Source organism: Triturus cristatus, chromosome 12, assembly GCF_964204655.1.
Source record: "Triturus cristatus chromosome 12, aTriCri1.1, whole genome shotgun sequence".
NCBI classification, from domain to species: Eukaryota; Metazoa; Chordata; class Amphibia; order Caudata; family Salamandridae; genus Triturus; species Triturus cristatus.
Window position 1 is genome coordinate 221,145,161 of NC_140595.1, and position 25,072 is coordinate 221,170,232.

The window sequence follows — 25,072 nt, forward strand, 5'->3', positions numbered from 1 at the left end:
GTGCAATCTCGATCTGCTACATTGTATGGGGCCGAACTGTGGGGTCATTCCCGTGTAAATGATTTGGTCACCACTGAAAATACTTTTATGAGGAAACTCGTATCCCTTCCAACTAACACGCCGCTTATGCCACTGAGGTTGGATCTTAACATCCGCCCCATCTCCGAGGTCATTGCCACTAGACCGGTGATGTACTGGAAAAGGCTCTGGAGTACACCCGAGCTGGCATGTTACAGAGACGAATTGAAAGTAATCTTGGGTTTACTTGGGGCCGATAAGATTCCTTGGCTCCAATATGTCAGGCAGACCTTAGTTCATATTGGTCTTGCGCATCTCTGGGTTAATCCAGAGGTTTCTACTCTAGGTATTTCTAAAAAAACCCTCGCTTTAACCGTTAAAGATTACTTCCTAACGAAAGCTTATAGTTCAGTCAGACTATCCAGTCTGACAGATGCTTTCCTCGACGTTAAGTCTCATTACGCCTTTGTTCCCGACCTTGATGCTATCCAACCCATTTTAACAAAGAAGTTGTATCTACAGTTCAGATATGGAACCCTCCCCCTTTATTCTTTTACCGATCGATGGGTGGGTGGTTCCCAGCATATTTGCCCTGGTTGCTTATCTGAACTAGAAACTACGATTCATGTTGTGCTATTTTGCCCCGCATATGTCGGTATTCGGAAAAAATGGATTATACAATTATGTTTAAATTTGGGTACAAGGAGTTATCTCGATTTCTTTAGGATCTTGCGAAGTGACTTAAACTCAGTTGTTGTGGCTGCAGTCTCTAAATTTTTGTTTGCAATGTGGCTAATTCGCAGGAAACTAATAAGTAACACTACCGACTGACCTTTCGGATTAAATAGGGGGCTGTCTTCTGATTAATTAATATGTTATTTTGTTTTTTACTATGTATTTTTATATTAGCAGGAATATGTATTTTTAAATGAATTGTTTTTTTTATTGTACTTTTATGATTCAACCAAATCGCAATAAAGTTTTCTGGAATCTGGAACAGCAAAGGCAAGCGTGGGCAGCCATGTCAAGAGCCCCTCTCTATATCCCATTTGTCTGCTATATTAGACTAGATAGATAATACTTTATTTGTTTTTTGAGAACCATCACAAGTACATAAAACGATACAACATAAACAAAACTCAAATACTTTAAAATGACCAGTCACGATATAAAAAGGACAATCAGAAAGTCATAGCTGCCCATACCATAAATAGATAAAACCAGTTATTAACAACCCATTAAAAAACCTACATCAATAGAAAAATGATGTGCCAAAATCACGGTGAGTAAAAAGAAGCTATATTTCCTCTCATATTAGTTACCAAAATAGTACAATAGGATGATGTATTAGGATATGTGTGATACAACTAATTGCAAAAGGCCTGCAGATCAGTAAAAAACAAGTGAGAGTGTTAAAAGTACACATTAAGATATGTGCAGAACAGATCCTAGATAATGGAGTCAACTTGGGGGTACTTAGATACATAATAAACAAGCATTTGCTATGCAATAGGTCTCGCATTTACGCGAGTTTGAGCTATTGGCATTGTAAATGACAATGCGTTTTATTCATGTGTTGTTTTTAAAACAGATAAATAATGGCATTGTCATTTACAATAGCTTCAACTCACAAATGCGAGACCTATTGCGTTGCAAATGTGTTCCACGTTCGTGCTATAAAGGTTGTTTTTTTTAAGTGTTAGGAGAGAGCATGTCCTGCCTGCTGGCTATTTGAGAAAATAGTGCTCGGAGGCTGTAATTAAAGCCTACCGAGTAACAACACATGTAACATGGTGCGTCCTCATTGGAGATTACAAAATGAGACTAGGCGGTAGTAAGGAGGGACTTCTAAGCCTATTGACCAATGAAAAGCCTCAGTTTACAGTGGACAATGACACAAGCCAATGAAAAATATGGGCGGAGAGTGGGCAGAGCTTCAAGTCCATACCTGATTATGCTTCGCAGAGCAGTGCATGCGCTGCCCAGGCTTGACCTAAAAAGAATAAACAATCAGTGCAAATGTAGGTGGTGTGGTACGGGGAGCTAAGGATGGCATTCTCCAAATGACAGGCAGTGCACCTAAAAAAAACACCTGCACCATGAGAGCTGCAGAACACATATATTTTGTGAGTTTGGTCACTCACATACACAAGAGGATCAACCTGTACAGAGTGGCAACTGGTGAGCTTTAAAATGGTGGAATGTAACCTTCCCAAACCTGCAGCGAGTGTGCAACACCAACACCCTCCGGAGAGGTTTGTGGATGGTTTTCTCCTCCAGGTAATTTTGAAAAAATGTGGCCAAACAGTGACTTTTACAGCATATTTGTCTCATAGATTTACTAAACAGCCATAGGTTGTGAAAAGGCACTTGTGAAATGTTTGAGTATCTTTACGGTGTGTGAGTGAAATCTGGCCATCACCAGGAGTTTTGCCAGATCATCTGTCCCAAGAAAGTTTTGAGAGAGGAGACATTTCTCAGCACAGCTTCCCTAAAAAATAAATATCCTAAAAGCCAAAGGTGATAAAGGACGTTCAAAACATGTAATTTTTGCAGGCCATATATATCACCTTGCTTACCCTTTTTAAATATTTTTATTTCTTTCGTTTTTCCAGTCTACCTTTTCAAGGAGATTTTTAGTCCACTGTTATGACTGAGACTCTCCATCGAAGGGACAAGGTGGAAATTGTACCGCAGTTCACTGTACTGCTTTTCGCCTGGCAGACAAACCACTTCAACACAATCGCACACACATAGACATCCATACACATGTACAAAGGTACTCACTGCTCAGCTCAAAGGAAGGTCAACAATCACAGTAAACTCTCATAATGATAAAACATGATTTATTGAGTGAAATTTCAAGTAATGAGCATAAAACCGTCATAGGCTCTTCTTGAGGTATCCTTGATGCTGATGGCAGGTTGGTCCCTCACCAAGGGACTGACTTTCCTTCCCAGTCCACCAGACATCCATTGTCTTTTTCAGTGAGATTGCAGAGAACATTCAAAATCCCTTTTATGCTGTCTTTTGTGGTCAAGGGGGCCTGGAAAAAGACACACAATGTTTAGTACAGCTGGTAACAATCCTGCTATGCTTAGTCAAAACATTTACACAAAAACCCTTAGCATGTCTGCAGTTTCTTGAATTCTAGCATGGGAGATGGGTATTGGTCGGGTCTCCAATATCTTAGCTTTGTGGCGTAGTAGCTCTATATGGTTCCTCCAGTTACCTCACAAACTTCACATCTGTTGAGTAGTTAGATAAAAAAAATCAGCACCTAACATGGTAAAACCCAGCTCTGAGAGCCTTGAATGCCGGCTGAATGTGCTGGTCAAACTTCGCTCATGGACAGGTGCATCTTCCGGGTTTCTAACGTGATCCGCCTTAGATACCCTAAAAAATCAATTCTTTGAGCTGAACAATGGCATGATATTACCGAATGGGCAAATTTACACAATGGAAAAAATGTTCGAGTCTCATTCGAAATTTAGAGCAACCAGTTCAGTCATTTGGATGGGCTACTTAACTTAGTTATATTATCACCCGGAAGCTAAATCTGAGCCTTTACAATTGTATTCGACCATATTGGAATTCTCAGTGAAAAAAAGTTTAAAAGACTCTGGGCCATATTTAGGTGGCCAAATACCGAGCGGTAACGCAGAAATTAGCAGAATTTCTGCGCTACCGACCGGTATTTGGCGGAGAGCAATGTAGGTGAGTTTAAACCTACTTGCAAAATAAGGAATCGCAAAATAGCGATTCCTTATTTTGCTCTTGCATTTAAGGAATCGGAAATTGCGATTCCTTAAATGCAATGTAAGTGGCACAAAAAAAGAGTGCACTTCAGCATGAAGGAATCGGTAATTACCACCAACTTCAGGTTGGTGGTAATTAGCGATTTCCTTTAGAAAAGCACTTATTTGCTTTTTTAAACGTGCCATGTGGCACACATCCATGCCCTTAGGGCATGTATGTGCGCCACATGTGCACACATGCACATTTCAGGGGTACAACAGGGTGTCCTTTTGACACCCTGGCACCCTTGAAATAGCTCCCACTATTTGCGATTCTTTAATACCGAATCGCAAATAGTGAATATCTTCCCATTCATTCCTATGGGCCTCTTAGCCCATAGGAATGAATGGGTAGGTATTCCTTATTAACGAATCTCATTTTGCGATTCGTTATTAAGGAATATATAGGAATCGCTAATATTTTAGCGATTCCCACGTACATTCAATTTAGCGAGTCCTTCATAGCGAATCGGTAAAATTCGCTATTAAGGACTCGCTAAATTGAATTTTCCTACATCTGGCCCTCTATCTTCTTCCAGAGGTAATAGTTCCCCAAGTCCAAATGGAGTTCACATTTTAGGACCTCATTTATGGGGCCCTTTGCGGCACTTTTTTGACGTGCCGGTGGCAGAATGTGCCACAGCATATTTACACGGCTTTTCATGGCCTTGTAAATATGTGCCCCTTCTTCGCAGAACACTGCATGAAAGGGGTGCTCCATAGTTATTGCTGTGGGTGTTCCCACGCAATACCCATGGAATCTGAAGCATTCCCAGATTTACAAGAAATCGTAAACCTGGGAATGCACCAAATTGACAGTCCACCCCAAATTGTAAGGCCAGGTCCTCCCTGAACCGGAACACAAGCAACCTAGGACCATAACAAGGGGTTAAACCTGTCCTAGGTTGCTTGTGCTCCGGTTAAGGGTTGACCAGGCCTGGTAGGTTGGGCTGGACTATTCCCGTGAGAAACAGGGTCAAGACTGATTTGCATACGGATCGGTCCAAACTGAGGTGGCATGGTGGTCAAAAAGCATTCGATTGGGATGTGGCCTGAGCGACCGCCAGTGGCTAAGATTAATTCAAACATTCCATCCATCACCTTGTTGTTTTTTACGGTTAAATATTTTGACAAATCATTTAAGGAACTGCATACAATCTAAGAGCAACCTGCAATCTGCAGATTGCCGCAAATGTGCAATGACTGAGCAGGGTGAACTAAGTAATGTATAAAGTGAGTAAGGTTTCATAACAGTGAGTACGCTTGCCAATCATGTTCCTTGTCCTCTGCTAGTTGTCAGTACAGATCAAAAGTGCCTCAATATTTGGACTATTAGGTCCTGGGCCCATTCTGAGGAACACTCCATTCAGGGGCTTTGAATAGCTTAAACTAGGATAGCTTAAACGTTTGTACCTAAACTTATGAAAAAATGAAGACTGTGTTTATGGTATAAATGCACATTCTAGGGTATATGCTCTATTAAGATGTAATACATACAAGGCAACACTGAATGTAAAACTTTGCCCTATGGAAGATTAAACAGTTGCTTATAAATGTGCATGACAGGGCAGGATCTAATCTTCTTAATCAATTTAAGGTTACAATGAACTCTGTGTTTTATGCTGTATGGCCTCTTTGGATTAATCATATTTGAGAAAATATGTGAATATATGACATAGAACACAAACTTTCAATTATTTGCATTAATTGAACAAAATAAAAAAGACTTGCATCGAAGTCATCCCTCCTACTTAAGTAACATTATAGCTAACTGCAGTGATATACACCACATCCCCATATCAAATAATACCTTGAACCTCTCTCTTCCTGTAATGCCAGGACAGTGAACTAATCAACCTCATATCAAGTGGGTGAGAGTCTAACCTCTCTCTTGTGTTACTGTCATGATAACCCACAACCCCAGGGGTGCAGCAAGGTTTTTTAGGACCCTCATGCAAGCAAGATAAAGGCCACATTAGTCAATAGTCCAGATTTCCTCAGCCACTCCCTGAATTGATGATTTCCTAGTTTCACAACTCATAGCAGGTCTGTTTTTCTGTGGTCTCAATTATAAGTGCCTTGTTAATTAACAACCCCTGGACAAACAACTGCTTTCACAGACATCGTAATAACCTGTTGTGTAATGTTAGTCACACTCGGTAATAACCAGGTGTGATACAGACCACACTGCCATTTTTCACCACCAGTAAACTTCTGGTTAAATTCCAGTTTTTAAGTATCAGTTTTAATCGGTTACATAAAAGGCACCCTACTCTCCTAGGGCCCCGTATTTAGTGTTTTAAGCTTTTTCCCCCACAAAATGTGTGCGACTGGTTGACTTTTAAAGTACAAATAGTTTAAAAAAACTATTTGAGGGTTTACTAATTGTGATTTATTTCCAAAACATGGAGTCAAATGATGCATATTATCGAGACAGGCGATAAAATTATCACCGCTTTAGCGGCAGAAAACTACCGCTAAAACGTCGATAATGGGCTTGATAATATGCTCTATGGAATTCCAATTGAAGCCCATGTTAGATGTGAAGGACATCTAACCTGAGCTTCAATTGGAATTCCATAGAGCATATTATCAAGCCCATTATCGCCATTTTAGCGGGGATAATTTAATCGCCTGTCTTGATAATATGCCCCTTAGAGAGCCATACTCAAAAATACTTAACAAATACTGGGGCATATCATCAAGGGCTTTATTCTCTGCTTTTCTGCCTTTAAAAGCCCTATCAGCAAGAGGGTGCTAACATGCGTATTTGCATGTTAGCACCCTTTTACACTACGCCTACCTTTGTATCTCTAATGAGATGCAAAGTGGGCGTTCCTGACATACACTACGTGTCAGGAGAGCAATAACGCGTCTTTGCGCTATCAGCAAGGATGCCCTTGCATTTTAGCAGATGTTAGTTTTTGGAGAAAACTGCTGTTTTCTCCAAAAACTAACGTCTGCTAAAATCCTGACTAAGCCACCCCTAACATTGGGGGTGGATTATGCTGATACGACCACAGGGTCGTATCAGCAAGGTTATCGCCCTTTTGCAGGGAACATCGCTGGGAAACCAGCGATGTTCCTTGCAAAACGGCGATAACATCGCTATCTCTGGAATTTTTATCGCCCTGGAGCAGCGCGTTGATGATAACGCGCTACCATGGCGATAAAAAGCAGAGATAGCCAGTGATAAGAAAATTATCGCTAAGCACGGCCAGCGATAATTATCGCTGGCTGTTGCTGATATGGCCCACTGGTATCTCTCCTTGAACCTCCTGGAAAACCATCCAGCAATTCAAAGCAACACAGCACCTTTTGCAGAAAAGGGCTTTTGAAAAGCTAAAAGTCTGAAACAATATCTTTTCCTTTTCCTTATTGAGGACAAAAGAACAACCCGTAACACATTTCTGGAAAAAACAAAAGGCTTCTATATTTGTCAAAATTGTTCAGTTTGTAAACTGGGAACAACCAAAATCACACTTCATAACGGATCAGCTTACCAACTGAAGAACTGGATTAAATGTAATAGTACTTTTGTGATCTACAAACAAATCAAACCTACATAGGTAGCCCAATTCGACTTCTAAAAATCTGCATACAAGAAAAATATATAAACATTCAAAAAGAAGACAACGCCACAGCACTATCGAAACACTTCCTCAGAGACCAGGAACACAAACAGCAGTTCACATTTATTGACCCTGAACCAATCACTTGGAATCCAAGAAGCAGCTATTGTGACGTACAGTTAGATAAACCGGAATGTGAATGGATCTTGGAGATCGATACTGTCCGCTGGCTATGCTAAACACGTCTTGCTCAAAGTCCTACCTTTAACACCATATGTGCACTAGGGAATGCTCTGCAAACTACCTAGGAATGAAGCATGAAAAGAATAGGTCGTACCCTACCAGTAAAGATCAGATGGTACAGTCCAACCACCACTCAAATCCAATTCAGTACTGCTCGATGGCTTTTAATCGATTCCTCTCCATCTTAATGTCACCTTAATTATGTACTTAAATTGTAATCTCAAGGCAAATTATTGCATCATCATAGAACAGATATGCTCTGTTTGATTAAATACATTATACGTATGGAACTAATATTATAAATATTTTTTCCATCTTTTTTTCCAATTGACCTGCATGCTCCATACCTATGGAATTACTATATATATTGCACTTACTTGCATCATCCTGGAAACTACCCGAATCCTCTTCAAGGCATTTTTCTACAACCTTATGATTACTTAAACCTCTTCTGTTTTTCGTTATAGATTTGCCTAAAACAAGCATTTACCACTCATCTGCATGCTCTATACTTTTTGAAGTTTAGTATCCTTTGTACCAAGTATGATCCAAAACGTATGATCAAAAAAAAAAATCGAAATCAATCTTTGATACACCATCATCCAGCTTTCCAGCTTCCATCTCTTCTTTAGTCAGTCTGTCAATAATGATATTTCTAATTAGACCACCATGTCCATAATGAATTAATGAATTTGTATTCCCATATAGCGAACCGGCTCCGTGATCCACGTTAAAGGGAAATCTAGCTCAATTGGAGTGGTGGGTGGTGTCAGCGGGAAATTATGGACTTAGTCCAGTTGATCTTTAAGCCAGAAAGTTCCCCAAAGCGAACAACTTACCTGAGCATGGGGGATAGGTTAACCTCTGGGTTGATATAGAGAAATGTGTCGTCAGCGTATGTCGACACTATCAGGTTGTAGTCCGGGAACCGGAGCCATCGGAATCCATGATATTCCCTGAGAGCACAGGCGAGGGGTTCTGCTACAATGGCAAGTAGGAGAGGAGACAGCGGGCAACCCTGCATAGTACCCCTAGAGATTTTTACTGGGGCAGTGACTATATCACCCATGCAAATTCTTGCAGTTGGAGAATTGTACAGCACTGCTATTAATTTCAGGAACACCCTGCCTACTCTCATTCTTTCCAACGCTGCCTGCATAAACGGTCATTCCACCGAGTCAAAAGCTTTTTCTGCGTCCAAAAATACCACTGTAGCCTTGACTCGGGTTTGACATGTTGAAGTACACCAAAGAAAGTGCACAGGTTGTATGTTAGGTTGTGACACGGAACAAACCCTTCCTGTTCTGTACTGGCCAGTCTCTGGACCAAGGGGACAAGATGGTTAGCTAATATTTTGGCGTATATTTTAGTGTCCACGGTCAACAATGACAGCAGCCAGAAAGAGGAGCATTCCTCTGGAGGCTTGCCAGGTTTAAGTATAGTGACTATCATGGCCTCCCTCATTGAAGGGGGCAGTTCCCCTGACTCAGAGAGCTCTTCGTAAAGCGTTACTAAATGTGGGATAAGGAGATCCTTAAATTCTTTATAGAAGGCCACTGTCAAGCAGTCTTGCCCCAAGGTGCTGCCAGATCTCATATGGCGTAAGGCCTCATGTATTTTCCAGGCCTCCAGGGGTCGCATCAAGTACTCACGTTGGTCGTTCGTAAGCCAGGGTAGTTTTATGTGTTCTAAATAGTCACGAATAGCACTGTCATCTGCCTGCGAGCGAGAGCTATAAAGGGACGTGTAGTACTGTTTGAATTGGTTGGCTATACCTTCCGGGTCAACCAGCATCTCGCCTTCCTCCGATCGTATTGCCGTGATCATAGATGCCTCTCTCCTATTTCTCATCAGAGCAGCTAATGTGGCTCCCGGACGTTCTCCTTCACCATAACTTCTGGCTACCGCATATTTCCCCATATGTTGGACTTCACTATCTGCAGTCTCCTGATATTCCAAAAGTGTTTTTTGCAGTTCGTCATCAACCTCCGCCACCCCTCCACCACATAACGCCGCCTCCAGCTCAGTCAGATGTTTCTCCAGCTGATTTAGCCTGGTCCTCATTGCACGTAACACCCCAGAGTGCTTAGATATAGCTGTGCCTCTAATATACACCTTAAAGGCTTCCCAGACCGTGAAGAACTGTGATACAGATCCTATATTGTTTGCAAAGAAATCTTCAATTGCCTCAGCCATCTCTGCTTTGAAAGCTGTATCTAGCAGCGAATATGGTGGGAACCTCCACGTGAACGGGGCAGGTCGGCTCATTGGGCTGCACAGGACAAAGAGCACAGGAGCATGGTCTGACAAAGTGCGTGGGTGTACCCTACAGTCTCTAACTTCTGAATACATTACCCGTGACAGTAACCAATAGTCTGTTCGTGCATGGAGGGCATGTGGGGCAGAGTAATGCGTGTACCCTCCTTGTCCCGGAAATCGTGCCCTCCAGACATCAACCATATCAAATCGTATTGTAGTATCCCTTATACGTTTAGCTGAGGCCGAGGTGCAACGTTCAGGGCCGCCAGAGCGGTCCATTAATGGATCTAGAACGCAATTAAAATCACCTCCGACTAGCAGAGGGAGCACTACATTTACACTTGGGGATGTGAAAACGGACTGGTAGAATTGTGGAGTATCATAATTGGGTTCATACACATTAATTACCAGTAAGTCAAGTCCCTTCCCCCTACTCCTGGAAGTGGTGAACCTCCCCTCAGTATCCGTCACGCCTAGATCAATTGTGAAGCCTGACTTCGAGTTAACCCATGTAAGTACCCCTCTGGCATGTGAGGTGAACCCCGAGGCGTGGAACCGACCCTGGAGCACTTCTGTGTTAACATTGTGCTATCCGTGGGCAGGTGGGTTTCTTGCAGTAGGGCTATGTCTATAGAGTGTTGTTTAAGGTAAGCAATTACATTGTGCACCTTGCCATGATTATACAGGCCTCGGACATTCCAAGTAAAAATCTAATTGTTTGTCCTTCCTCCTGTGTCATCATATAGGGAGCGACAGGTGACAGAAGCAACCCCGCCATGTCCATCCTTGCCAACTGATAGGAATAGTTCTAGTGCTTCTTGTCTTTGTTACTGTGCTGCTGCCCAAACTAAAATACCCAACAATCACCCCCCCACGTTGTGCCAACCCCAACTGGACACAAACGGTTTTCCCTCTCCCTCCAAAAATCAAACAATGACGGCAACTTGCCATCTGGTGGTATACACACGGAGCGGATGTTGCCACTCCGCCGTCATGCTGCCGGCAACCACTAAGGGTAACCAACTGCCATTTCAATACTATTATGGCAGATACATTCCATACTTTTATGATAAGAATTCTCTCTCGCACAGTCTAACTGAGCATCTTGAAACCGTTGGCTGCCGCTCAAGTTCAATAAGTCATTTGCTCTAAAGGCTGCAGCTACGATATTGCGACCCCTGCTACCTACTGCTTTAGAGCTACTATTGTCACATTATATTTGGGAACTAACAAGGTGCCCTCGCCAGGCTAGCACCTACCCATCTAACTTGGAGACTCTAGTCTATTAAGTAATCAATCCCAGTGCCCACAGAGCCCTATATCATGTACACATGTGTGACTTGTTGTGCAGCCATAGCATCCCAGCTATAATAGTCAGACTTAGTAATACAATTTTATGGGGAGCGCCTCATACTACAGCCAACGGGCAAGTGCAATCCAGTGCATCACCCTAGTTATCAAACAATCAATAACGCAACCTGGTCAGTGACAAAAACAAATAGAATAAGAGGGGGGGCAATGATCTTCCTTCTCCCCCATCCTCACCGCATCATGAGAACTCACTGCGAGCAATGCATACAGTACTGATCTAGTCATTGTCGTCCATGGTGAAAAATCTTTAAGACACCATTCATGGTGACTCGCAGCCTCGCAGGGTAAAGCATAGCATAGATCAGTTATTGAGCGCGCAGCGCGAGCATTAGTGGGGCAAACTGTCTCTGTGCCTCTTGAACTTTAGCTGTAAAATCGGGAACAAGGAGATTGTGGAGCCTTCGTTCTGCAAAGTTCCCAAGTCCCTGGCTGGTTTCAGGGCCGAATCCCTGTCTCTATAGTTTAGAAACTTGGCAATGATAGGGTGCGGCGGAGACCCCAGGGGAGGTTGTGGGCCCAACGATCGATGTGCCCGCTCGATGACAAACATGGTGGAAAAGGTGTCCTGGCCCAGAAGTGTGACTAGGAGGGTTTAGATGAAGAGTTCCATATTCCCGGTAGATGTAGACTCGGGTAGGCCCATAAGGCGTATATTGCTCGTTCGAGACCTAGCTTCAAGGTATTCTGCTTTGTCCTGGAGCTGCGTCAGGGCTTTACACATCTCTTTCTGCGTAGCGTCCATCTCTGTATGGGCCTCCTTCACCTCAGTAACACGCCGCTCCATCATGTCGAGCCTCTCTGTATGCTTATTCAGGTGCTCGGACATCCGATCAACCCGATAGACCAACGAGTCTATCTTCCCATCAATGGCACTAAGACTAGATTGTATCTTGGTCAGGATTTGACGAAGATCCGCAGAGTTCTCATCGCCTACTTCACCTTGGTCAGGAGGAGGTTGAGAGTCGTCACGTTCCCGACCTCTGGGCTTCCGTTGCTCAAATGGAAGCTTGGACTGGACTTTCTCTGTCTTTCCCATTGCCGCCAGGTTGTGGTGGTTGTGATGTAAAGTTCAGAACTGGACTGGAGAATGCTTTGGTGGCAAGGTAACTGTCCAAATACTTCTTAGTGCCCCCCGACCTTCTCTCTGCTGGATTTGCTCACCCTAGTTGGGCTAGAGTAGCCAAACATAACTCTTACAAACTTTTCAAAAGATTCCAAACTGAGATTTACATTACCTTTGAAAATCTATATCTCTGGAACCCTCCAATGGATTTGATACTTCTTGGACCAAAAAATCATAAAATTATAATGTATTGTTGTAAATTGGTGTCTGATTTCTTTTGTGTTGTATGACTTTCTTATTCCATTGTTTTGTGGTTCTAAATGCTTAACATTGGATGTATGATGTTACAACGCATGCTTTTACAACGCATGCTGTTACAACGAATTTTTTACAACGCAAATGCTGTGACAACGCAAGTCTTTACAACGCAAGTCTTTACATCGACTTGCAGTAGATGGCGTGCTAACATTAAAAAAGGGTAATTTACTATTCTAACTCCAGTCCACGTTGCAGTAGGGAAGGTGTTTGGATAGTAAACTACACTATTTTTAATGTTAGCACGCCATCTAGTGCAAGTCGATGTAAAGACTTGCGTTGTAATGGCATGCGTTGTCACAGCATTTGCGTTGTAACAGTTTCGTTGTAATGGCAGTGCGTTGTAAAAGTTGCGTTGTAATGGTTGTTCACCCTTAACATTAGTTCCTTTGTTTAAGCCACAGCTATCCAGGGTTGGCTAATAGTTTTACAAACTAACCTGACTGAACCCAAGACAATTTTTGTGAGTGTATTGTACAGTAATGTTGCACGACCATACCATATAACACACCCAAATCCTCACAGTGATGTCACAGTGGGACCTTAACTTGGTCTTGATGTTTCTCATGTGTACGCTCTTCAAGCTGATGCATAGCTGTTCATTGTTTCTCCCGACCTAAAAGACCATCTTCATTATTAAACTTTAGGCACTTCCTTTGCAACCGCCCAACACTACCTTTTCCCCACACAAACTGGTGCAGAGGACACGGCTGGCCTTTCTACCAAAAGTCGTGATGTGGAGGTTGAGCACTCCATCACACTACCACCCCTTGAAACAGGAGGAGAGGCTGGATTGATTGGACTCCAATAGGGCTTTAAGCTTTTACATTAATAGTACTAACGACTATGGAGTGTCGAGTGGGCAAGCAGCTTTTTGTGGGATTTTTGGAACAAAGAAAGGGAAGGTGGTATAGAAGTGGACCTTGTCAAGGTGGTTAGTCCTTTGCAATAAGATATGCTATGCACTGGCCAAGAAGCAGCCTACATAAGGTCAGAGAGTCCATTCCAGCAGGTCTAAGCCTGCTACCACGGCGCTATGTGGAGTGCCTGTCCCTGACAACTGCCAGTCTGCAATGTTTGCCTCAGTGCATAAGTTCACAAGCGCTACTGCCTTGACAGCCAAGTCTATATTTTGCCCACTCTCTCCTGCAAGACGTTTGGGTCTGAGTCCACTCTTTAGACCATCCACCTGGGGAGGTAACACATAGGTATCTTTTTTAAGGTGAGGAATCTGCAGTTAGAAGTACCTATCAGAAGAGCATGTTAATTACGTTTGGGTAATACTCATCATGGTGGCTACTCTACCTAACTGTAGATTCCTCTAAACCCTCCCATCATCCTGTTGTGAGGAGGGACTTCCTTTTAACATTTGAAAAGGTTCCAAGTTGTTTATGCTCTGGGTCTGTGGTGAGGAATGGGAAACAAGAAACTGACATCAGCGAGCAAGGCTGGTGCTCACATGCGGCTCTGCTCCGTCACCTCTGGGGCAGTGAGGAGTCAGTAAGAGCATTTCAATGGCAAAAGTTCTCCAGATCTAGTCTGGCACCTGAATGGTAATCTAAGGGGAGGAATCTGCAGTTAGATAGATAATCCACCAAAAAAAGCATTACCAAAAGTGAGTAGCTTGTTCTTCTAAGCCAAAGCACAACAAAACAAAGGCAGAAATTGGCCGCGCTTCTGAAAGCAAGACTGCAGACTAATAAATATAGTAATATGTATTTCTTTTGTGTCCACATACTTTGAAGGAAGGAATTCTAGTACCCACTAACCAATACATATATTTCTGGCAGCCTCTGATAGGACTGACAATTGCCTTATCCGCATTATTTCCAGGTGCCTCGTGGGTGGTGATTGGGTTAAAGCGGGTCTGTTTTTCCTGCATGTGTTGGCTAGTAGGTTCATACTTGTTATTGCCAGGGAGCTGTGAAAGTCTACTCGGGGAGTATATACAAAGATATCATGATGTCTAATTTAATGGGCTAGAGCTCTGAATGCCCTTAGGGGCCACACACATGGAAGTATCAAATAGTACAAATGTGGAGATGTCTATCATAAAATTGTTTTCCTCCCTCAGTTCAGAAAGGAACTCCCAATTTACTGGCGTGTTTAGCAAGTGCTTGACTAGTGAAAGGTTTCCCCCATTCTATTGAATTTTGAATTGTATTCTGAATCTGTGCTAAAATAGTGGCTGTAAAAATAAGGGCAATCTGAATAGGTCCATTAAAACAATATTTGATGTGCGGGGGATCCCAGAGGCAGGAGTTGAAGTAATTCTAATAGTGATAGTGTAGGTGCAGCTTATTCTCTTGAAATATACTATTCAAGAGTGGGTTTTAATCCAGTCAAGGCACTAGGCATTTTACAACAAATAACCCTGCTGAGTTCCTGGAAATTATGTGTTAGACAAGAAATCCACATAGGTTTCCAAGACTATACATTATGGTTTAATGGGGAGTTACCAGATGTGGTGGATTCCAAAGGAATGGGTCCTTAAAGCCTTATTAAACCTACCAGGCCAGTATTGTCTGGCTATGCCTTACAATCAGACACTAGAAACGTGAATCAAGCACAACTGAGAAACTGACTTAAAGGGCTTAGTTACTATATATAGACGACTTCGATAGTACGTATTACAGATGTTAGGGACCAACACTGTAGCACTGCAGCTGTGAAGGCACTGCCTCAAATACTGACAGTCTACACACTATAAATGCAGTTATGAGCAAAGTGCTCCATAAATGAGATAACATCCTAATGTGAATAGCTTGTAAAATCAATGAGACAAGGTTTTGCCATATACAACACTCCAAGATAGTTACACAATTCTAACTATGTGTGATCCCTTGGCATGGTACCATTCATAAAAGACAGTCAATTGTACCACATAAGGAACTATATTTGATAATATATATACTACTGCCTATGTCCTCTTTGGTGGTATTACCGGATGTTCCTGAAACAAATACAAAATAAACGTGGGGCCACTCCGGTGGATGATTTGATTTTGAAAGTTGATAAGTAACTTTGCTACTGTCTCGTCAATAGTTCTTAGTAACATTCATGGCAAGCAGTGTTGTTGGCCCTACACCAGCAACTGACTTTTGTTCCATTGCAAGATAGTGACCTACCTAAAGTTATTTCAGATATATACACATCAATAGGTTGGGTACTCAGCCTTCAAAGCTGCAACTCATATCTAAAACTGAGTCAGAGGGTACAGTAAAGGAGAAACCTCCAACACAGACCAAGCATCTGAACAGAAAACAAAGACTGGATATCCTTTAGGAAGCCAGATATGTATACTTATGGAAAGTTCATCGCAAGATTCTGGGGAAAGTCGACATGCAGAAAGTGAAATAGGAGAAAACAAATTGGGTATCAGAGCAAACGTAATTACACAAGACAGAAGAGTAAGAAAGGACAATAGAACTTCTTTAGAACAGGAAATGGCCAGTAGCACGCCTGGACAGTGCAGGCAGTGGAAGTAACTATAGTTTGCCAGGCTCTCAAAGAAATCTGACCACAATGTCAACTAATCAGCACATTCAAGAATAGACATGAGACAGAAATTTAACTTCCCCTCATTTTATAGTGTAGAAATACAGATAGAGGGTGATATCTTGGGCGCAGTTCAAGTTGTATTCTGGCCATACTTTTCAGATGCCTATGACATTATTGTGGCTGAGAATGATTGGCTTCCACCCTTTGTAAGAGATGCACCTTGTGGAGCGGGAGTAATAGAAGAGTTTTCCTCCTTGGAGCCTGAGGATCTCGGGGACAAGTATGCACACAAGTAGGCTTTGAAGAAACCTCCAGCCTTACCCAGAAATCAAGAGGGGTGTTTAAGAGACACTGTCCCACATGTGATTCCCCTTATTAGGGAACCTCAGGTGGAGGTTTACCATAAACTAAAATGAGAGGCAAAGCATGATTTACGGGTCATCCTGGATCAATTACTGTATAGGGGTGCAATACTGTCATATTACTCAAACATGAACACTCCACTTTTTCTCGTGTTAAAACCAGACAATTTCTATAGAAATGTACTAGAATATAGAAATTTGAACTCTCATACACACACGCAGTGCGAATGCACACAGTACTGTGACCAATTTATATATTAAATAATTCTCAAATAAATTGTTTAGCCAAAATATAGCACCTGAATCACAGTCCCTAACTGCATTCAGTTTTAGTGGCATGCTTATACAAGGTTGCCCCAGGGTTTAAGCATAGTCCTAGGTTCTTCACAGCAAGAATAATGAGGACCTTACAAGAAGATCCAGATGTGTTATTGGACATTGATGATCTATGCATCACAAACAATAACTCAAAGGAACATCTAAATAGGGTGGACAGACTACTAACTATGCTGGCTCAATATGGCTATAAAATACATTTTTGCAAATCAAAATGTGCATACTTTACTGGATTAGTCATATCCCAAAAATATTTCATTAAAGGCAAAGGACTGCTATCAGATTCTTACTCATATGTGCTACCTTGCAGTGTCCAACTACACTTAGAAAATTCAAATTCAAACCCTTCTTGGGGTCTTGAACTTTGCAGGAGCTTACTTGCCACATTATGCAGAAAGTGTGAAGTCTTTATAGGATCTAATGATACCCACCTTTTTGGAAAAGAAATTGACAAGTGCATATACAGCTATTTTAAGCGGACTAGAAGCAGACATGTAATAGAAGAACTATTCCAGACATGGAAAATGAAATACCTACTAATTGACGTTTGTCCATTCCACTTCAGGCTACATATATATAGTTATAATTAGGGATAGACAACCCACATAGCATACAAACCACAGTTATACTCTACTACAGAAGAATGATTCACTCCAACTGAGAAAATTCTCGTGACAGTACAGATGGCCATTTTGAAGAAATGTCACCCAGCACTGGGAAAACAGATTACCATAGTTTCTCCAAAACCTACACTCTAGGCAGTTACTAAAGCAAGTATCCTTAGAGGGAGTGATCTACACCTGTGCTGGGTGCAATGAGCCGTAATGCAAGATTCTAAAGATATAAAGTCTGAATATGATCTGAAACACAGGAATTCTTAAAATCTCAACGAACATCAAACTTCACATATTTTTTTACCTATACACAAGTTTAAGGTGGTGTTCAACAAAGACGGTTCTGTATAGCCTGCACATAGCACTATACAGAAAATATTATGCGGTTTGTGTTGCAGTGCAGGGAGTTTTCCAAGGTGGTGAATTCAAGGCTGTATATGCACACTGAAATTTTAGGTAATTCAGCTGCAAAAATAGCTGAGATCCATGCGGTGCTCCTAGCGCCGCAAATAGAACTATCTTGAGTGCTTTGCTCCAATGTCTTTATACCTCCTTGTTAAGGGTATCTCGCTCTTCAAAGTTATACATCCTGATCCAACCGTTACAGTTAACAGTTTATAGTGAACAAGGATATTGGCACAAGCCATTCAATATAATTCCATTCGTATTCATAAGTGAAACAATTTCAATCCGACAATCAAATTATTGAGCACACTAACTATTTTAGAATTTAATATTTGCTATACCCTTATTAATGGGAATAAACATATTGGAGCCGGGCCTTAAAGATAGTTCTATTTGCGTTCTTAAGTGTGACATCTTCAATTAGATGATTAAATAATTGAACATAGTATCTTATTGTTTCAAAATTTGATATTTGAGCCCTGAAGAAGCAATTATTCACGAAACACGTGTTGGCTGTTATCAATTGCTCTGTATGAAGAATCATGGTTGCTCTGTATTATTTTGTATGATGAATCATGCCAAATTGGACATTCATCAGCCACAATCAAAAGACGTTTCTCGAAATTACCATTCACCTGTGATAAGACATTGCTATGAAATATTCACAGATCAATTATTTTATATTGTCTCTCAGATAATCAGATATTTCTTCTTGGCTCCATGAATCTTTGCGATTGGACGGTAACAAGTGATCTGAGAGTAAGGGGCCGGTCCAGAATTCCATTACCTACTGAATGCAATTTTTATATATACAGATATATAAATTCATATTTATTCATTTGTTTGACAAGAAGGCATTAATGTGAACAACAAAAAAATGTAAACAATAATACACATAATTAACCCCTTTATTGTGGCCATCATTGAATGGCAAGGGATAGCAATGACCTTGGTTTGTCCAGTTCCTGTTGCAGACACTAGACCCAATCGCAAAAGTGGTGCAGCGTTTTTATGGGCATAAGTGCGGTAATGCTGGGTGGTAGGAATTTTGTGGATTTCTGTAGATTCTGCGCGGGACCCTCGTGTACAAACCCCACGGGCCTCGCGCCTCTTCCGCCACCACCATTGCCGACCTCGTCACACCCCACGCAATCGCCTCAACGGACTACATTCTCATTGGAGACCTGAACTTCCACCTCGACAACTGCAGCAACCCCGACTCCACCACCCTCCTTGACAACCTCGCAAACCTCGGACTGAAGCAGCTCGTCACCACCCCCACCCACTGAGACGGACACACCCTCGACCCCATCTTCGCAGGAGGGACAAACATCCACTTCAGCCACACCACGCAGCACCTCTGGACAGACCACCACTGTGTACACTTCACCTTCAACACCACCACCGCATCCAAACCTGCCCGTGCCCGCCACGAAGGAACTGGAGCAAGATCACAGAGGAACACCTCAACACCACCCTTCTCCACGACCCCCCCTCCACCACAACCGATGCCAATTCTGCAGCAAAAGAACTACACCGCTGGACCTCCAGCTGCGCACACAAGCTCGCACCGCTCCGCCACCTCGGCAAACAACGCCCCCTGAAGGCCGCCTGGTTCACCACCGACCTCCAAGAAGCCAGACGCTCCTGCAGACGCCTCGAGAAACTCTGGCGCAACCGGAATACTACCGAAGACCAGAACACCTACAGGAACTCCATGAATAAATACCACCAGCGCATAACAGCCACCAAGCGGACCTTTATCAAGAACAAAATCCTCACCTACGCAAGTAATGCAAAAGAAATCTTCAACGTCTTACAGCAGTTCACCAAACCCCCCAGCGAAGCAACGGATGTCACACCATCACAGGACCTCTGCAACAAGCTCAGCTCCTACTTGCACCGGAAAATCAAGGCCCTCTACGACAACTTCACAAACAGACTCCAGACACCACCCCTCTTTCCACCACTGACAACCAGCTGACCATCGCCACTTGGAAACCTGCTACCACTGAAGAAATCACCACAACCATGAAGCCCCTACGGACCCCTGCCCACCGCACATCTACCACAGAGCCGCCACTGCCATAGCACTCGAACTAGCCAGACCATTAATGCCTCCCTTGAATCCGGCATCTTCCCTACGACTGGAAGCGAGCAGAGGTCAAGCCCCTCCTCAAGAAACCCTCAGCCAACCCAACGGACCTGAAAAACTACCGGCCCATCTCTCTCCTTCCCTTTGCAGCCAAAGTCGTCGAGAGATTAGTCGACACCCAACTGACCACCTTCCTCAAAGCGAACACCATACTCGACTCCTCCCAGCCTGGATTTTGCAGCAACCACAGCACTGAGACAGCCCTCCTCACTGCCACCGATGACATCTGCATGCTACTCGACCAGGGCCACACTGCGTCCCTCATCCTACTGGACCTCTCCACAGCTTTCGACACCGTCTCACACCGCACGCTCGCAGCGAGACTCCACGACGCCGATATACGAGGAACCGCCCTCGACTGGATCGGCTCCTTTGTCTCTTGCAGAACCCAAAGGATCAGACTCCCTTCTTCCTCTCCAAACCCACAGAGATCAATTGTGGAGTACCCCAAGGATCCTCGCTCAGTCCCACGCTCTTCATCTACATGGCCCCCCTCGCCACCATCGTCAGACAGCATGGGCTCAGCATAGTATCCTACACCGACGACACCCAGCTCATCCTCTCCCTCACAAAAAATCCCGAAGACACCAGACACTGCTTCCAGGAAGGAATCAAGGACGTTGCAGCCTGGATGAACTACAGCTGCCTGAAGCTCGACTCGGAGAAGACAGAGGTCCTCGCCCTTGGACCCTCTTACACTACCTAGGACAACACCTGGCGGCCTTCCGCCCTTGGAACCCCACCCACTCCAACAGACCACGCCTGAAACCTCGGCATCATTCTAGACCCCTCCCTCACCATGACCCGCCAGATCAACGCCGTCGCCTCCACCTGCTTCAACTCCCTCCGCATCCTCCGCAAGACCTTCAAGTGGATCCCCCCAATGCAGAAAGACCGTCACCCACGCACTCATAACCAACAGACAGGATTACGGCAACTCCCTCTATGCCAGAATCAACACAACCCTGCTACACAAGCTCCAAACCATCCAGAACACTGCATCCAGACTCGTCCTCGGGACCCCACATCGCAAGCACATGACCCAGCACCTACGAGACCTCCACTGGCTCCCCGTCGAGAAGAGAGTAACCTTCAAGCTACTCACCCATGCCTACAAATCCCTCCACAACATCGGACCCAAATACCTCAATGAGAGAGTAACCTTCCACATACCCAAAAGGAACCTCCGCTCCGCCGAACTCACCCTGGCAGAGACCCCACGCATTTGCAGAACCAGAGCAGGCAGAAGAGCCTTGTCCTACGTCGCAGCAAAAGCCTGGAACGAGCTCCCAGTCAACATCAAACGCTCCCCTACTCTGCACACCTTCAGGAAGTTCCTCAAGACTTGGCTCTTCGACTGATCCGGAGCTGCACCCCCCGCAGCGACTTGAGACCCTAACGGGTGAGTAGCGCACACTATAAATCCCTGATTGATTGATTAATTCTGGACGTTTCCATCATAGAAATGTCCTGAAAATGGGTGATTTCAGACACAGTTTGATGGGCATTGTAGGTGAGAAAACCTCATGGGGTCCTTCTAAGGCACACTACTCTCGACTCCCCCAGGTACCTAGTTTTTCAAAATTGTGCAGATTTGCTAGGTATCCCTAGGTGCCAGCTGAGCTAGGGCCCAAAATCCACATGGAACCTGCTGTGATAAAAAAAAGGGTTCGTTTGAGTGAAAAAATGTGATGTATCAATGTTGCGTTTTGGGCTGTTTCCTGTCACGGACACTAGGATGACCCTCACAAGTGAGGTACCATTTTTATCAGGAGACTTAGCGGAATGCTGGGTGGAAGTAAGTTTGAGGTTCCCCGCAGATTCCAGATCTTTCCATCACAGAAACATGAGGAAAATGGTTTCTTTAAGTCAAATTTTGAGGTTTGCTAGGGATTCTGGGTGAAAAAAACTTGGTGAAAGTCACGCAAGTCACGCCAACTTGGATTCCCGAGTGTCTAGTTTTAAAAAATGTGCAGGTTTGCTAGGTTTCCCTAGGTGTCAGCTGAGCTAGTGTTCAAAATCCGAAGCTACCCACATTGTAAAAAAGGGTCAGTTTTTAGAGAAAAATGTGATGTATTCATGCTGTTTTGACCCATTTTCTGTTGCGGGCACAAGGCCTATGTATGCAAGTTTGGTACCAGTTTTATCAGAAGACATGTGGAGTGTAGAATAGTAGAACATTTCTCATTACCAATTGAATATGGCTACATGACCACTTGCTGAATATGGATTTTTGTCTAAATTTTTGGAAATCTATAGCTTTCCTGGATCACCCATGGGTTTCACACTGGTTTCCACCACAAACTGGAAGTAGGTTGACAGCACCAAAAATCAGAATCATGGGCTACCTCTTTGAAAAATGCCAAAACTGTGGCAAACAAATTAGATTTTTTATTCAGATCTGCATGCTCCTGAAAGCTGGTAAGATGAAAACTTTAGCACAGCAAACCGTTCACTAATGGCATTTTTAGAAGAAAAAAAAACAGGCTCTTTTATCCAGAGCACTTTTTTTCTATCTTTCCCACAAACATCTAAATTTAAATATTTTCTTAGTCCCCTCCAGGGGAATCCACAATCCTTGGGTACCTTTAGAATTCCCAGGTTGTTGAAAAAAAGAAAGCAAATTTAGCGAGGGTACCTAATTGGAAAAAAGTTATGGAGCCTTAAGAGCAAACTACCCCAAATAGCAAAAAAAAAGACTCCGAACTAGGGGGAAAGACCCAGCACTTAAGGGGTTAATCACTTCAAAATTACATCACAGAATTTGAAAACATTTAATAATATTAAAAATCCTATGAACTTCTGTTCGATTGATTGGATTAAAAAAACAACACAGAGCGTTATTTGTATGCAAATGTGATGTGATAAAAACATTCTTTTAAAATAATGATGTTATAAATATTGCAATGGTGGGTAAATAAATTAAACATGCTTCAAATCTTGAATTGCAGTCTGTCATTAAGTACAAAGTGCAATCAAATCAACGTTTTTATATCATTTTGCCAGATTAATGTTAAATTAGAAGTCCTGCTATCTAAAATTGAGCATACATAAATTATAGTTTACAAGAAGCAGCAGATAAGGTTGCATCTTTTTAGGGGGAAGCTTTCAGAGATATACTGATAATACTATTTCTGTATAATGTAGACAACATCTGTTGTAAGACTGGGGTTCACTGTCAACATTTTTAATAGAGCAAAATAGGATTTTTTTAAAGGAATATTTGTTAAATTCTTCCCAGATTTAAGATCTAGACATGTAAACGCCAGGCTACGATTATTTATCAATGTAGATCTATGAAATTCATCTAACCACAATTCCCTCTTACCAGCTGCCATATTGTACTTGCTGTGGTAATCTTATATTCCCATCTATAGATAGCACTGTACGCTTTGAGGTGACAGGCAGCTAGGCCTAACTCTAGATTAATTCTTTGTACTGGATGTTTCCTCTTATGGGAAGTAATGATCTGGATATTTCACTTTCTACTCTATTTAGGTAAATTAATTTTGACCAGAGAATACATTCAACACCTCAAGAGCTGCTGATGGAATCGTTAGCGCATACGCCTTGAGAGCGTGCTTTTTGGGCAATTTGGGGCACAGACCAGTCTCTAATGTAAGTTGGTGTGGTGAAGAACACAGGGCATACTGAAACATAAGTGGGGGCATATGGGGAGCATAGGCCAAAATAGGGTCTAAAAGGGAAACAGGCCAATCTTGCATCTAAGAAGGTCACAGGCCAAACTAGGGTGTAAAGGGGCACACTGCATCATAATTAAAATGGCATTCATGTACATTAGCATCATCTTAACTACAGCAAGAGAGAATGGAACGCTTTAGAAGGAATATTTTTACAACAGCACAGGCATCTTGAACTCGGAGTGTGGTCAGGAACATTCGTGGGGGCGGGGTCCATATTACAGAAGCTAGGATATGATGGGTTGGTGGAAATAGGTAATCCTAGGCAAAGTGTAGTCACCTGAGGTCGATTTACCCACAAGCACATTTTTGGCAGTGGTGCTGAAGATAGGGTTATTGTTTCTAGTTTGTTTTTTAACTCTTGCTTTTCTATGGCCTTTTTATTGCGTTGACTTGTTGACAAATGGCCACTTCACAGCTCTGATTGCTCCTTTGCATACTGGCAGGTAGAGTTTGAGTACAGTGTGGACTCCTCCAACAGAATTATGTTTGGTTCTTCCTGAGGGAGATTGGTCCACATAGGGCCGGTCCATCAGAGATGTGCAGATCCTGAATATGGTTTAAAAAATGTTATGGCTCCATAGGACATACAACCTGTGGTGATAATGGTGACTCTACAATAGGTATGTCAGGAAGAGACCGAATGGGGGTCAAGTTACGACTCCCCTGGTGCTCGGCCCTTGGTCACGGAGAGAAAAGAGTCCGGCACACATAGGGTTAACAAAATCCTCACGCCCTCTCCTCTACAGGATGACGCAGTGATCACCGACGAAGCCATCCAATCAGAGCCAAGAGAGGCGGAGAAAAGAAACCTCTCGCGGGAAGACGGGGCGAAGGCGGAAGCCGCTGAGGGCGGGGAGAGCGGAACCGAAGACGCCGAGGAGGAAGATCCCTGTATGCCGGGGAATCCAGACAATTCAGAGGCAGAGACCCAGAGGACGGAACACGCCACGACCCTCGAAGAGCTAGAGACGTGGAGTGAGGATTGGTGGACGCCCCCGGGAGACACGAGTATGCCGCCATAACTCAGGAGAGTTACGGCATTGGCAGTGAGTGGCAGGGAATAGGGAAATCAGGAAAGGAGGAGTGAGATGGTTGTCCAATCCGGGGCGGATGTCTGATAGCAACAGAACAGCCCCGCTTTTAGTTTAGGTTATCGCCTCAGTTTGCGCTGGTGCTTGCGACTTCATTTGTTTTTTTTTTCGTGTTTTTTGTTTGCTTGGGCCTTGAATACTTTTTGCCATAAATAAAAAGGGCCGCATACCTCATTGTTTTAGCCGCCTGAAACCGAACCCTTCCTGTACCCCTGCTTTCAGTAGTGATTGCGTAAAAGAGCTCCACTTTTTCCCTCACGACCTTC

General features: G+C 43.2%; 1 protein-coding gene across 1 annotated transcript in view; it reads right to left on the reverse strand.

The window, feature by feature from the left end:
* Nucleotides 1-2,847: 2,847 nt before the first annotated feature.
* The window catches only part of LOC146775745 (uncharacterized), a 111,337-nt gene continuing 89,112 nt past the window's right edge, over nucleotides 2,848-25,072 (reverse strand). The window contains exon 6 of the mRNA XM_085637805.1: nucleotides 2,848-3,064. Within this exon, the coding sequence (XP_085493931.1) occupies nucleotides 2,951-3,064 (114 nt within the window). The 3' untranslated portion in view covers nucleotides 2,848-2,950. The remainder of the gene's footprint in view (nucleotides 3,065-25,072) is intronic.